General features: G+C 42.3%; 2 protein-coding genes across 8 annotated transcripts in view; both read left to right on the top strand.

The window, feature by feature from the left end:
- hs6st2 (heparan sulfate 6-O-sulfotransferase 2) lies at positions 1-5,862 on the top strand. 2 transcript variants are annotated; one of them, XM_005913308.2, is made up of 2 exons: positions 1-1,043; positions 3,395-5,862. In XM_005913308.2, the coding sequence occupies exons 1-2, from the start codon at positions 466-468 to the stop codon at positions 4,218-4,220; spliced, it is 1,404 nt and encodes a 467-aa protein (XP_005913370.1). In that variant the 5' UTR covers positions 1-465; the 3' UTR covers positions 4,221-5,862. The 2 variants fall into 2 exon arrangements, with proteins under 2 accessions (XP_005913370.1, XP_005913369.1); XM_005913307.2 differs by having other exon boundaries at positions 2-1,043; positions 3,392-5,861.
- A 1,381-nt stretch (positions 5,863-7,243) lies between these two features.
- mbnl3 (muscleblind-like splicing regulator 3) overlaps positions 7,244-15,606 on the top strand; it is a 36,221-nt gene continuing 27,858 nt past the window's right edge. For 5 of the 6 annotated variants that reach the window (XM_014334450.2, XM_014334458.2, XM_005913305.2 and 2 more), the window contains exon 1: positions 7,244-7,591. The gene's annotated coding sequence lies outside the window, so the exon portion shown is untranslated. Of the gene's footprint in view, positions 7,592-12,416; positions 15,546-15,606 lie in introns of those variants that run through there. The other variant, XM_014334443.2, reaches the window with a different exon arrangement.

Raw genomic sequence — 15,606 nt, 5'->3', positions numbered from 1 at the left:
GACCGTGTCACGCAGCTTAGAGGGAACAGTGCTCATAATGCTTTCCATGGTCAGGAAGAGGCGCAGACCCTGTCGTGGCTCTTGATTGGGACGTTGCTGGATGACGTAATTGTTCTTGCCACACTGAGCGCGGAGGCTGCTGGGTAGAAAGGTCAAGAATCGATGGCCGCGCCGGACGCGGTGGGCTGTGTTCAGGGAACTGTTGGCTTTATGGGGCCGATGGAAACTCACGAAAGGACCACACGGCGGCTTTAACGGAGAGCCGCGCTGGGCGTCGCTTATATTCCGGGGAAACGCTGAGCTCGTCGTGCTTTGATTTCCTGACTCTCTGCCTCCCTAACAGACTCATTGTTGTTGTTTTGGCTTCATCCGTCGGACACACACACGCTGCTCCCCGAGATCCTCCCCCGTCTGAGACCGGAGTCCAGACTGCCAGAGTGATGGTCTGCTGTCCGTCCCTGGAAGATGGATGAGAAATCCAGCAGCAGCAGCCACCACAGGCTTCTGATCGTCCTGCTCATGGTTATGCTCTTTGGCGTAATTATGGTCCAGTATGTGTGCCCGAGCAGGTCTGAGTGCCAGGCGCTGCACCGGCTGGGATCCTGGTTTAACAGCGGCAAAGCGACTGGGACCCGGGTAGGGGACAGCGAACTCCCGGACGGGTTTCAGAAGGATCCGTACATTGCGGAAGACGGCGCTATGGCCCGGTTTGTCCCTCGTTTTAACTTCACCAAAGAAGACTTAAATCGCGTCGTAGACTTCAATATCAAAGGGGACGATGTCATAGTGTTTCTGCACATTCAGAAGACAGGGGGGACGACCTTTGGGCGACATCTGGTGAGAAATATCCAGCTAGAGAGACCCTGCGAGTGTCACGCAGGTCAGAAGAAGTGTACCTGTTTCCGTCCAGGTAAAAAGGAAACCTGGCTCTTCTCCCGTTTCTCCACCGGATGGAGCTGCGGCCTCCACGCAGACTGGACTGAGCTGACTAGCTGTGTCCCATCACGCATGGACTCCCGAGAGGCTCCGAGGAGTCTGCCCAGGTTGGTAAAAAAAGGGGGGCTCAGTGGGTCTGGTGCCTTTCACCAGAGGTTTCCCCCCAGTCTTAATGGGGTAATCACTTCGTAATTACGCTTGTCTGTTGCTTTATTTAAGATAATTGCGCATTTTCCTGTCAGCTTTGTAAACAAAAAATTGTTTTATGCTTGAGTAAATTAAACAACACTTAAAAATAGTTGGAAAAACTTTTTAACACTTTTTAAATCAGAGCTCGTGATTGTATGCAGGAAAAAAACGTATTCATTCACTATAGTACAGTTTTTCCACCAATTGCACAGTCTAGTTGTTTATTCACTATAATAGTGAGATTACTATACAAGTAATCCTAAATGGTCAATATCCAAGAGGAAACAAAACTCCTAATGCAAGGTTTTCTCATTCAAAATGGGTTTATGGGTTTTGGGGGGAGATTTTCCAACATATGGTGAAGGCTAGTGCTGTGGCACAGTGCAAAGCTTCTTATCGATATGGTACCAAGTAAATACAGAGCTGATATTTTTTACACTGTCCCAAAAGGTTGATTCTTTTCATCTGGGCGAAGCGTTTTCATTGGGAGAAATGTTTTGTCACATATCCAAGTGGCTCCTTCAGTCTCACTTTACTGCAGGTTTCCCCAACCTTATAAACAATACATTTACACAATAACTGAACCTAGTCCACTGAATAAACAATGGGCTGAGAGGTCAGTTCCTTGATTATTAATATGCAAATATTCATGACCGTATTAATGATGAGGACGACCTCGTTAGTAAGGGGCTGGATTTTCCTATGTTTCGTTGGTAAAATGATTGCTGTAGAGGGAAAATTGTGGGTTTACTGGCAAGTTGAAAAGGATGTTTTTAGATATAAATTTCTTCTTCCACTCTATCATTTAGTCTCTCCCCTTTAGCTTTGAACAGACCATCCAATGACATTAATTAGTATTATTTTTCCTTTTTGGCGAAAAACAAATAAGTCAAAATGATAACATATTTGTCAAAATGTATATAAGTACAATTGCACAATAAAGCTGGTCATTTTGGCATTTAACAGTATTTCTGTGGCAAGTGGTGTGGGAGTTGTTAGGTCCAAAAGTTCTGGGAAAGTGTTTATCGCACAAAAACATAGTTTGCTTTACAGCAATCCCAACAAAAGTGTATTTAAAGTTTGAGTAAATTAAACACCACTTAAAAAAATTAATTATGTATGCAGGAAAACCTTTGCAATGACACAGCAATTTGTTGTAATTGTTCTATGTTTAGCCATGATTGCTTGTACATTCCAGGTATGCAAAGTGCATGGTGCTGCAGTACATGGAAATGTAAAAAACAGAAAGACGGGTCAGTATGTTTGCTGAGCATGATGCATTTCAACTTCAAGGTGAATGAGAAGCGATGCATGAGTTGTTTTTAAAGGAACTAATTCACTGGTGTGGCAGGGATAATGGAAAGTTGCCAGGGGTCAATTATGTGCTTTGATTTTATTTTAGTTTTCCACTTCTAATCCCTGTGTTGTAATGTTTTGCAGCGAAACAAGACTAATAGATTTAGATTCAGAAATATCCTGAAGTACAAACAGAACAGACGGGCACGCCATGGACAAACTTCCTGCTTTCTAGGAAAAAGTGGCTAATGTTTGCATTTCTACTCAAATCTTATATGTATTATCAATATATCCCTCGTACTGACCTGTGTGAATGAACATTTAGCAGCTTTAGAGGCAGGTGGAGTTTGAGGTAACTCATCCCCTATAAACCAGCCAAGTATGGCAAAAAGATCTGGTGAGACTGTGATGCCAAAACTCAAAGAAAGTTTAAAAACCACAACTAAATTATAGTAGAACATTTTAAAATATCTCTCATTGATAAAGGAAACAGCACCGGTATGATAGAAGCGCATAGAGACAATACAGAAGTATCCTGTGTAAAATATAACGGGGTCATAAATGGTCGCTTTAGGTTTAAAGATGGTTTCTTGCATTTATCAGCATCTTCTTTACTGCTCACCACTCTCACCTTCTCCAAACATTATGAAGCAGTTTTTTTGTTTTGTTTTGATAAAGTTTTTTGGCACCAACCAAACGGGTTTAGACCTTCCGTGAAGGAAAACTCTGATACTGTCAGTGTTCAACTTTAGATCATAATAGCCATAAAACAGCAGGAAAATGCACAGACTTCCGTTGAGTAAAGGTAACACACACCCATTGATTAAACTGTATACAAACCCACTGTGAGCCAGGGGAAACTGTATGAACGAAAGTAAAATCAAATACTTCAGCTCTAAATGAAATAAAAGATCAGAACATTGTTAGTTACAACTTTATTACTGATCTAATTGTGTCTGTTTCTCTCCAGCAGGAACTATTATTATATCACCATCTTAAGAGACCCTGTATCACGCTACTTGAGTGAGTGGCGTCACGTACAGCGCGGCGCCACGTGGAAGGCCTCATTACACGTGTGTGATGGACGTTCACCAACGCTGTCAGAGCTGCCAAGCTGCTATTCAGGAGATGACTGGTCAGGCTGCTCCCTGCAGGAGTTCATGGACTGTCCCTACAACCTAGCCAACAACCGGCAGACCCGCATGCTGGCTGACCTCAGCCTGGTTGGCTGCTACAACGTTTCCACCATGAGCGAGGAGGAGCGCTGGGCAGTGCTTTTGGAGAGCGCCAAACGCAACCTGCGGGGCATGGCCTTCTTTGGACTGACCGAGTACCAGCGTAAGACCCAGTACTTGTTCGAGCGCACCTTCAACTTGGAGTTCATCGCGCCCTTCACGCAGCTCAACGGCACACGCGCCTCCAGCGTGGAGGTACCTCCAGAGACGCAGCGCAGAATCCGCCAGCTGAACCGATGGGACGTAGAGCTATACGAGTACGCCCGCGACCTTTTCCTGCAGCGTTTCCAGTTGGCGAGGCAGCAGGAGCGCAGGCAGGCCAGGGAGAGGCGACAACAGGAGAGGAGGCGGCTCCGTGGTGGGCTCAGAACAAACCAAGGGAGGCAGCTGAAGCCCACAGAAACGCCGCGTCCCACCAACAGCCGCTCTGTTGTAACCGAGGAGCGGCGGAGAGAAAAGCCTGCTGAGGACAGCGTGGCGTCTGAAGTGCCACTCCCAGACTGGTGGGATCTGGATGAGAATAGCACTTTAGAGGACTATTTAGACAATGTGGAACAGTGGTAGCGATGGGTACGAGCAGTGGGGTGTCTTAATGCTAAGTGTGCCAACTTCTGCCTTGTCTGTTTTCATATATCCAAGTTATTTTTAGCATATACCTTCCACAGATGTCCTATTGAACAGTCTTAAACGACACATTATTTATATTGATTATATTTCTTTCCCACATGGACTCACAGAAAGGCAAGCTATATCGGTCTCAGTGATGGTACTTAACCTTCAACACTACATATTGAACCTACCTGAACTCCTAATATAATGTAGCTAAAACAACAAATTGTTGTTTTATTCCTCTTTGTTGCAAAGGTACACTTTAATATGTTTTTCTATTTAAGAAAACAAACACTGTTTCTGGTGATTAATAATCTATATGTTTGCCAAATCATTGTCTGGTCTGCGGTGTGTACATTTCGAAATGTACCTGTGATCTCAAGTGTCTTTTTAGTAACAGAAAATGAGAATGGAGTTTTTTTTAGATACCTCAATGTATAACATTAGCTGCTAAAGTTGTACAATTACTGAATGTGTCTGTTTTGCTTTTTGTTTTTAATATAAAACAAATGCTGTTGCATCTGCTGAATTGCTCTTCTGTTCTTCCCAAATGGAGATGTCTCCTTTTTCCTCGCTGATATCCTTTTGTCTGCGAATGCAACACAAAAGAGTGCACGCTTTTGTGTTGCACGTGCAGACCTTTGAAAAACCAGCAGGGAGCGCTGAAGCAACTTTAATGAAACAGCAACTTCCTGATACTCACGGAGGTAATAGCTTTTTCTTGAATTCGGTTGGGTAGTATTAAGATCATCTTTAAAAGCACCTCGGAAAATTTGATGTGTATAAAATATTAAATAAATGTTTAGCACAGCAAATGGAAAATTATTATTTGGAGTTTACCAGATTGTGAAAAGTTATTGGCTACTCTTTGATTTAATACTAGTAACTTTTAGAAATGTATAAGGTTGTTGACAGGAATCTAAAATCCTGATAAGCAGGCGTATATTACTCCAGTGTACCTTGTTTGAATGCTAGTTTAACTCAAAATGAGTACACTTGCAGATAATTAGGCTAAACAACAAATCATTTTAGGTATTTTTAAGGAACTAACATTTTAACACACTTTTTTAAAAGTGTATTAAAAACATGGTACCACTTCACTATTGCTATGGTAGCCTCTGTACTATACCACAGTCGTTTTTATAAACAGCCCCCCATTTTCAGAGGCTTCTGATAAGTAGTTTCATGGTCAGGCAAGACATGTAACTCGATTCAAAGTGTTAAATTTATACTTTAAAGCTTTATATTTTTGAAAAGGAGGCCCAAAGAGAGAGAGGTCATCATCAAAATAAATCTATCAGAGAGATGGCATAAACTTTAGGAGTCACCGAATAAACAATCTGGTGAATTGTTAAAAACAATGAATGTACTGACCAGATCGGCGACACCAAAAAGCCTGAAAAGACCACAGAAGAAAACTAAAGTTATTTCTATAGTTAAGAAAAACAACTCTAACATCTAAAAAGTCAAGAACACTCTCGAGGAGGCATATCATTGTGAAGGTCAACAATCAAGAATGTAAATACAGATTATTTACAGCAAGGTGAAAACTACCAGTAACAATCAAATCCAGGAAGGTCAGATTAGACTTTGCCACAAGAAGAAAAAACATGTAAAAGATCCTTCACACTTCAGAAAAAAAAGAAAAAAAATATATATATATATGAAGCAATGAAATGACTAAGTTGTATCAGAATGACAGGAAGAGAAAAGTGTGGAAAAGGGGAGAAACAGCTTGCGATCTGAAGCGTGGCATATCACATGTCAAACATGGTGGAGGTGGTATTATGGTATGGGAACGTATGGCTGCTAGTCAAAGCCTGTCAATGATATTTACTGATGATGTGACTGCTGATAGAAGCAGCTTTAAGTTGTGAAGTGTACTTCAGGGCTCAGCTAAATGCTGCAAAAATGATCACAGTGCAAATGGATAATGACCCAAAGCAAAAGCAACCCAAGAGGCAAACAAATGGGATATTCTTCAAAGGCCAAGTCAGTCACCTGATCTCAACCCAACAGAGCAGCTTTTCAGTTATTTAGTACAAAACTGAATGCAGAAAAACAACTGAAGGTGACTGCAGTCAAGGCCTGGCAGAACACAGCATCTGGTGATGTCCATGGGTTCTAGACTTCAGGCAGACTTTGACTGTAAAGGTTTTTCATCCAAATATTAAAAACAAAACCTATATTTAGGTTTGTTTATATATATATTTAGTTTGTCCACTTAATTTTTAGATGGTATTTGGCAGTCATGTCCTTAAGAAATCCAGCAAAGGCTAAAATACACAAGAACTAGACTGAAAATCAAAGGATAGAAACACAAAAAAGAACAATGTAAATTATGGATAGCTCCACTCAGAGCCCGAACCTCAGCATTATTAAAGCAGTGTAAGATCATTTTGACAGAGAACAGAAGACAAGACAGCCAACACCCCAAGAATAAGCCTTCAAAACGCCTGGAGAACTATTTGTAGAGACTGCTTAAAGAAATTAGGAGAAAGCTTGCCTAAGAGAGTTCAGGATGTGTTAAAGAATAAAGGTGGTCACACCAGATATTGACTCCTAAACTCCTCAGAATTGGGAAAAATAGTTTTTGGCCGTAAACACAGTATTTCCCATCTTCTAGCAAATTTTTTTTTTAAAGTGGCTCAAGACTTTTGCACAGTAGTGTAGCACAAGCATTAGACACTAATATTATATTATATTATATTATATTATATTGGGGAATCGTTCAGGTAAGCCTTTCGCTGAACCTGAATGTATATGATGTCACCTACATGCACGTATAGCGCTTGCTTTATCTACCTGCTACATGTTATGGCGGTCCACCTTCATACCTGCCTCCCTTCAGTCGTGACTCTGATTTCCCTTAATGATGTTATCAAGTAAGCGACGCACACACACACACACAAACACACAAACACACACACATACACACACACGCTCGTCCAACTCCTCCCTCTCCACATTGCCCTCCCTCAGAATTTTTTTTTTTTTACAAATCTGTTCTCTGTGTTGTGTTCACTTGCATTTGAGCTGCCCTGTAGACAGAGCCCGCTTCTTCTTCTTCTTCCTTTCACTCCGCTGCGGCAACACGCTTTTTTAATTTTCTACTCGCTTCAGATTTATTTTATTTCACCCAGCAAGCGTCCCCCTCCTTTTTTCTCCTTCTCCCTCCCCTAATTCTCTCTCCTCGCTTTAAGGCAATGCTGAGTGCGTTACACCCCGTCTGTGCAGAAAAACAGAAAACAACGATCAAACAAACATTTCAGCCGACGTTACGTTTTTAGGAGGAGACGTCTGAGCCCGGCGGATCACTTGGACAGGTAAGAGAGCGCAGAGCACGCAGAGACTGGCGCAGCCTGACGCATTTGTAATAACTGTGAGTTTCGTATTTAACCCGTGCTGCAGCCATTTAATGTGCCCTGTTTGACTGCAGCCTGTTGCGTGGACAGTGAAAGCTGCCTCGGTTATTGCTAAACGCGTGCGTAAATCGCCGCGTTTTACACCTATGCACTGTAGTAATAACGTTTATAGGTATTTGCACTCTTAAGAGCATGTCTGGTAGAGGAGTGCAATGCGCTGTGTGGAGACAAGTGGTGCAGAGAAAAGCGTTTTAGCTTGTATGGAGAATTATAATTTATTGGACATTTAAAGTCCAAATTTTTTTTAATTTTTTTTTGTGTTCTCCCCAGAGTGAACTGCACCAAATATTTTAAAAATAATCGGTGTTAAATTACTCCCCGAGTCAGCCTCTCTACAGTAATATCGACTGTAAAGCTATTAAACCCTGCAGGTTTCTATCTATGCTGTCATGCGGCCAGCCTTGTCCTTGTTTGTCCTGTATGAGGTCAGACACTCAAGCCACCATGCGACGCTGTGTTGTCACTACTTCCCTGCCTAAACTGTATGCAGTGCTTGTGTGTGTGCGTGTGCGTGTGCGTGCGTGTGTGTATGTATTGCCATCATATCAGACTCATCTAACAGTGCAGCCTGTCAGGACAAGTTCACACTCCCTCCAGGCTGTGGACTCTGTACCAGTCTAGCTAGTTTTTCTTTACTTAATATAAATACAGATAAACTGACACACACACAGGAGTGCACACAGCTGCATTTCCCACATAACCTGTTTTCATTTTCCCCTCTCTCACAGACACACATTAACAGCCCTCCATCTTTTATGGCACAAATAAAACCATTCACCGACACTGTAGCAGCGATTGCAGAGTCAGGGATGCACAATATTTTTACTGTCTCGGCTGTAAAATAGATAACTTTTATTATCTCGCTGCAAAGATGTGAAACTTCCAATCGAAAGCAGCCACACAAGGAAGTGAACTGAGAGTTTTTCTCTCATTCAAAACTGGTGAAGGGCGTGAAATGGACGAGCTGAGCTGCATGCTTCTGACTAATATGATCGGTGTTGTCCTAAGTGATGAAATAGGTTTGTTGTAAGTTTGCTTGAATGGAAGCTGTGGCGCTTTAATGAGCTGAAGGGATTACTGATACTTAACCTAATTACTCTGCTCCGTCTCTCTCTCTCCTGGCTGCTGGCTTTTGCTCTCATTCTGATTTATGGATTGTTCACTTTTTTTAATCAATCACCTGCTCATTGAGGTTGTCCTGGTGTGCACTCCTATAAAAAAAAGCTGTCTGTTTGCTGGGTTGTAACCTGCAGATAAGTGATGTGCTTTCACAGCTTTGGTATTTTGTTTCATAACTACCTGTGCCCTCTAGAAGTAGAAATCACCAGGCTTTGGGGGAATGAGGAAACTCCAGATTAAACAAAAAACCTCCCACAGGAAACTCAGAGATTCTCGTGTGAAACCAAAACATTTTTTCCAGGGTACAGTTTTAAAAATCCCACACGGTCTTCCCCCGGTTGGTTAAAGGCCATTTTTGCTCAATCTAACATTAATATATGATCAGATGTAGGAAGTTCACCCACTCTGCTTTTATTATTCTATTGTTGTTTCTGTCAACACGCAGCATTAACCAGTAACACTCAGCTTTTAACGACTGAAAATAAACACAAAACAGCAGAGAAAGGTCAGTTTTAAGCCACTCAAATTGGACCGCTGGGGAAAACACTAAAATGCTCCATTATGCAAAAGAAACACTGGATTGTTTTTTCTGTATCTCGTACATTTTTATTGGTATTAGGCTACCTGCTAGTGTGCCTGTCGAGGTGACAGCCGGCCCACGGGCCAGACATAATGCAGACGTCAGAGCTCCGGTGAAGGTTACGCTGTCGGTGCACCCTGTTTGATGACGGACGCAGTGCGCTGGTGTCTACAGCAGCCAGCGTCAGTCCTCCCCCATCCGTAAGCCACCTACGTGTTGACCCCCACCTGCTGACTCCTTGAGCCCCTCTGCTCGCTGCAGAAACCTGGAGGACAGGCAGCGGTTTAATCACTGTTATAACTAGGGCAGTCTGTATTTATTCACCGTGCTGCATCCCTGTAATCACCTGTTTGTGCTACATCAGCTGAGATTATTTATGTAAAAAAAAAAGTACACTCGTTTGTTCAGCTCGACTTTAACTAAGCAGGAATGCAGATCATCAGTTTTCTAATTAGAAAGTAATCGTGGCTCGTCTCTGTAGCCCTGGTTGCGCAGGTGACCCCACACACTGACGACTGTAGTCCTCATTGTAGTGGGCTCATCCTCTACCCCATATCTTTTGTAAAAGTCTAAAATGCGCATCCGAAAACATAAATAAAAGTAATTTGTTGCCAGAAAACTAATCAGCAGCTTTTTTTTTTTGTATTGATCAATATTTTTTAAGCAAAAGTGCAAAATGATGTCAATGTTCTGGTTCCCACTACAGATGATATAGTATTAGATTTCCCCCTTAAGAGTTATCTAAAAAAAGCCCTTAATCATCATGTTGTTTGACTCTTTGTGACCTTGCAGTGGTGTCCACAAACTCACGCAGTCTTATTTGCCACTTATTCTGACGGGCCTTAGCAGACCTGCAGAAGCTTAAACGTGCCTGCTGCTTTTGCAGATTCCCAGCAGAGCTGCTTAGAAGACTTTAGTTTCTCTTTTCACAAGTCTAAAAATGTTGACGTTGTTTTCCTTTGTTCACCTGCACGCAGTTTCTTTGCTTGCTAACAAGCAAAATAAGTGAATCCAACATTCCCACAATGGTGAAAAAGCCAATGTTGATTATGAATTGACCTATAAAGAATTGCTTGCCTCCAAATGAACTTTAGTCACAACATGAGTGAAAAGATGAAGACAAAAATTATCTGGAAATCATTAATTAATCAGAGGATCAAGGAAGTGTATTTTAAGAAAGTTAGTTTCATTAGTTAAAATCAGTTTATCTGTCAACCAGATTTAAGGTAGATTACCTCCAGCTCTTGGTGTGTCAGCATGGCCATAATCTACTTTTTATAAGCATTATATTCATGCTTTAGTCTTTAAACAGCAAGTCATTGTATCCCAACATTGCAAATGGGATTATTTGTCAATGTAATTGTGCATATATACACTTCATTAAGACATTATTATTTTAATATACACATTATAAACCCTTTCCTGGATATATTATGTTTAATCACTGAACAGCACTTTGTTATCTGTGGTGTTTGAGCAGATAATTAACATTAATAAAACTAAAGTATGCAGTATCACACCCACGTTTCCTGATCAGCATTTAGGTGTAAGAACCTTTGAAGCCAAATTCTTTCTCTTTCATTTTTTCTTAGTCGACCCTTTCACTCTGTCTGCTCCTTCATTCCGTGCTCACTGGCTTTTTGTTCGACTCGTGTGCCTTGTGGTCTCCTCCTGTCAGATCTATTGTGGTAGGTCGGGTTTTGCAACAAAGCAGCTTAGCAGTAGATGTCAATTCTAGACTGTGTTTAAAAACATATTGAGACTGTTGATATGTCAATGTCTTATTAGCCTGAACTATTTTTAACAGAGATTACAGTTTTTCAGCTGCAGTAGTATGTTAATGAGTCCTGGTTGACCAGTTGACCATTTTACACCGTTTCAAGTGTTTTCATGATGTTTTAGAGCTATATATGAAGAGGAAAGGTGTGGGTCTGACAAAGAAACCACTTACAGTGCATGCTCATTCCAGTGATCGTGGTGCGTCCTGGATTATCCTCCTCTCCGACTCTAATAATCTGACTATAATACACAAAGTCTCTGTCTGTCTGACTGTGTGTTTGTTTCCTTGTCTGCAAAGTCTTTCTACGCTATCAGGAGTTGGGCAACGAAACTTAGAAAACAGATAAATCTTAGGCCCCTGAAGGCTCTTAGCCAAGGGTGGGCAATTGATTTTCCTTAAGGGAACCACATATGAAACTGGCACTGTTGTAGAGGGCCGCATCAATAAGCTTATAAAGAACTAAAATTAACATTGAGCGGAATTAAATTCAAATTATAGGTGTGGCCCTCCACGAGAATCTCAGCTTTGTCATGTGGCCTCTTGGGAAGATGTATTGCCAGCCCCTGTTCTTGGCTATGCCCTATATTATGTCATCATCACGTTGCTTAACAACCTCCTAGCAACAGGCTAAAATGACCTGATATTTGGCATTTACGTGTCTGTAAAACCTCATAGAAATACCCCATCCATTTTATTTCACAATAACGTTTACTATACAAAAGATAAATTGTGCTTGATACCTTATGATGCCATCACATTGCTTAGCAACCACCTTGCAGTGGGATAACGCTTGACCCATTTTTAGCATATACATAACATCTACCAGTCTTATTTATTTATTTATTTTACTTTTTTTTACATAAAGGACATCAGTTTACCAACAGCAACAGGCCAACGGATGCTGAAGTGTGTTGTTGTGATTATAATTTACAGTTCAGCTCATAAATTCAGTGTTTTTCAATTCGATTTTATTTATATAGCAACAATAATCGCCTCAATGCACTTTATATTAAAAGGTAAAGACCCTACAAAATACAGAGAAAACCCCAACAATCAGTTGACCTCCTATGAGTGACGATAGTTGAAAGGAAAAACTCCCTTTTAACAGGAAGAAACATCTGGAAGAACCAAGCTCAGGGAGAGGCGGCCCTCGGCCATGACCGGTTGGGGTGAGGTCAGGAAGACAGGACAAAAGACATGCTGTGGAAGAGAGCCAAAGATTAATAATAACTAATTATTAAATGACAAGAGCTCTATTAACACATAGTCAGTGAAAAAGAAACAGTGCATCATGGGAAACCCCCAGCAGCCTAGACCTATTGCAGTGTAACTAAGGGAGAATTCAAGGTCACCTGATCGGGGTCAGCTGAGGGACTATGTGCTTTATCACAAAGGAAAGTTTTAAGCCTAATCTTAAAAGTAGAGAGGATGTCTCCCAAATCCAAACTGGGAGCTGGTTCCACAAAAGAGGGATCTGAAAGCTGAAGGCTCTGCCTCCCGATCTACTTTTAAGTACTCTAGGAACAAGTAAGCCTGGAGTCTGAGAATGAAAAGCTCTACTGGGGTGATATGGTACTATGAGGTCTTTGAGGTAAAACGGGACCTTGCATGTGATGAGATGGATTTTAAATTCAAAATTTTATTCAATAAAGTCAATAGGAAAGTGTTTACTGAGGACATAGATCAAGTTGGCCAAGCACTTTTTTTCTCATAGGCTTCTACACAACCAGAAGTCTTTTTATAACCAGAGAGGTTGTCCCCTATGGACCATTAAAAATAATGCAGGTTTCGGGCACTTCTTACATTAGCTTCACTTTTCAGACTTGATCCACCTTTTGTCCTCTCTCTAGTATCCATCCATTCATCCAGCTTTCTTATCTAATTCAAGGCCGTGAAGTGGTTGGAGCTTATTACAGGAAAGCTACCCATCACAGGGCAACAAAGAAGTAGCTTAACACTTATTGGAATGAATGCCATGAAATTTCTGCAAAGAAATGTGTGGTTTCTGATGAAGATGACATTTTAAAATTTCCAACAGTATTAATGAGCAGGTACATGTTTGCTTACTATAGTCCCCTACCATATGTTTTGCCAGGATACTGGGCAGTGGTGCCTACTAAGTTAACATGCACAGCCGTGCACTAACCTACAGTGTTAAAGTATGTACTAGTTTGTTAGGGTTATATGGGAATTTTGCAGTATTTTGCATGTAGCTCACAGTATTAGCGTGCAAGAAGAGCGTCACACATATCCACTAGGAAAGGAAAGGATTGTCAGTTCATTCAGAGTACTTCTGAATAATTTGATACTCTTAGGTTGCAGTAAAAGTCATCTGTTCTTTTCCATTTAGCTACATTTACATGCTCGGTGATGTAGGAGCAGCTCCCACTTATAAGTAACTAATTAATAAAAGTTACTTTATCACTTGCAAAATGTCAGGTCTGCTAACTCAGGCGCTCACTGGTCTGTTTATGACCATGCTGTAAAAAAACAAACAAACCAACACCCCCAAGTGGCCATGTCACATTTAACCCACTTACACATTATTCCATGGCTTTAATTCTCTGTTTTTAACTGTTTCCTTTGTCTTGCTGTATCCATAAAGGCCTCAATAGAGGCAAGAGGCAAACTGAGGAAAGCAGAGTCCCAGCAGCTTGTATGAGGAAGTAAAAAATTGTTCCTGTGTATATTCAAAGTTGCCCAGTGCAGTGTAAACTAGGCTGGCATTGGAGGAGAGCCAGTTTTTCAATGCAGCTTTCCAAGAATGGTTGTAACGGCAACTGTGCGCCATTTGGTGTCTGGTGTGGCGAGCGCGAGGAGTGTTGCTGAGGAGCATTTTGATGATGTGTGTTGCATATTGCTGAGCTGCATCGTCAGGATGTGCGTAAGCAGAGGCGTTTGACACTGATGTGGACCTGAATGAAGGACAGGCAGAGCTGCAGGAGGAGGAGGTGCTTGCCTTGTGCCCCTGAGAAAAGTTTCTATCGATCTATAGGTAGGCTGAGAGGAGAGAAGAGGCACAGACAAGCAGAGTGGTTAAAGCAAGCAAAGCAATTGCTGTACCTGCTCATCTCTCATTCCTCTTTTTTTGGCTGGGATGTGTCTTTGTTCTTGTGTTTGAAGGTGGGTGTATCAATTCAGTTCCCACCTCCCCCTTATCCCTCCGTCTCCCACTCTGCTGCAGTGTTCTCCTTCTGGGCTGTGTATCTGCATGCTCACACACACACACACACACACTCGTTCCCTCACATTCTCCCCCCCCTCGTCGCTTCCTCCGTCTGTGTCTACCGCCATCAGACGCAGGGACTGATAATATCTGCTCCAACGCCCTGTCCTCCTTCCCCTGTTTTGTTTTTTTATTTTGCACTCCTTCTCTCCTGCATCTCTTCTGTTCTTAATTAATTGGACATGCACTCAGGTTTTAAACAGCATAGTCTTCTTTCTCTTCAATTTACAATTTTAAAAAGTCCCCCCCAAAATGCAGTCTGGACCTCCTCTTCCCTTGAGAAGCTGCTAGTTTCTTCTGTGTGCATGTGTCACCTCTCTGATCAGTATCTGTATTCACTTAGTGTCTGGACACGTCACTCTGCTCCTTCAGAGTGAGCAGCACAACAGGCTGCATGCATCATCCTTGCATCATGCTGCAGCAGAGTGCACAGTTTGGATAACTCCTCCACATCTGTGAGAAGACTGAGCTGTCTGGTTTCAGCTCAGGGCTCTTGTACAGCGTGGATATTAGCATGTGGCTCAGCCATGACTGCCATGACTGTGCTTGTACCAGTGAGGAGGGGTGGGGGAATCAGAGAGGAACAAGGACAGGCTGTGTGAAGGGAGGAGCTGAGCTTTAAACTGCTCTGTCATTGGTTAGTCACGTGCCCTGCCTGCCTGTAAGAGTCTGCCTGATTGGCCGCTGCTCTGCATTGAGCACAGCAGCTGCAGTTGTGATGAACTACCCCTTCTCTCTCTGCCCTGGCTCTGCTTTTCCTGTCTCTACCCCTCGCATTAATAACTGTCTGGCACTCATCTGTGTGGACCAGCGTGCCAACCTGTGCCACTTCAAGGACACCTCTATCCGCTGTGTGTTTCTGCGTGAATCATGTCAAGTTAGTCAATTACTTTCTGCTCCATGGAGCTCACCGGAGTTAAAGTGACGTCTCCACTGCCTGCAATCTCCCTCCCTCCATCCTCTCCCTCTCTCTCCCTCTCTTGTATCACTTAATCAAGACATACTGTAGCTTGCCCTTTCCTGTTCACCGCTGCCTCCCTCCCTGCTACCCTATTTGTTTGCCCTCGTCTTCTCCTCTTTGGCTGTTTCGCGTCCACCCTCCCTGCCTCGTGATCCTCGTCGCCCTCCGTTTAAACAAACTCCACACCAGGTTGTAGCTCTACAGTCACGTTCTCTCCTCAACAGGCTGGTGTTTTGTTAACGCTCCTCTG

This window comes from Haplochromis burtoni, unplaced genomic scaffold (genome assembly GCF_018398535.1).
Source record: "Haplochromis burtoni strain Fernald_Lab_line unplaced genomic scaffold, NCSU_Asbu1 Contig_4, whole genome shotgun sequence".
Lineage (NCBI taxonomy): Eukaryota > Metazoa > Chordata > Actinopteri > Cichliformes > Cichlidae > Haplochromis > Haplochromis burtoni.
This window is presented reverse-complemented; position numbering and strand designations above follow the sequence as displayed.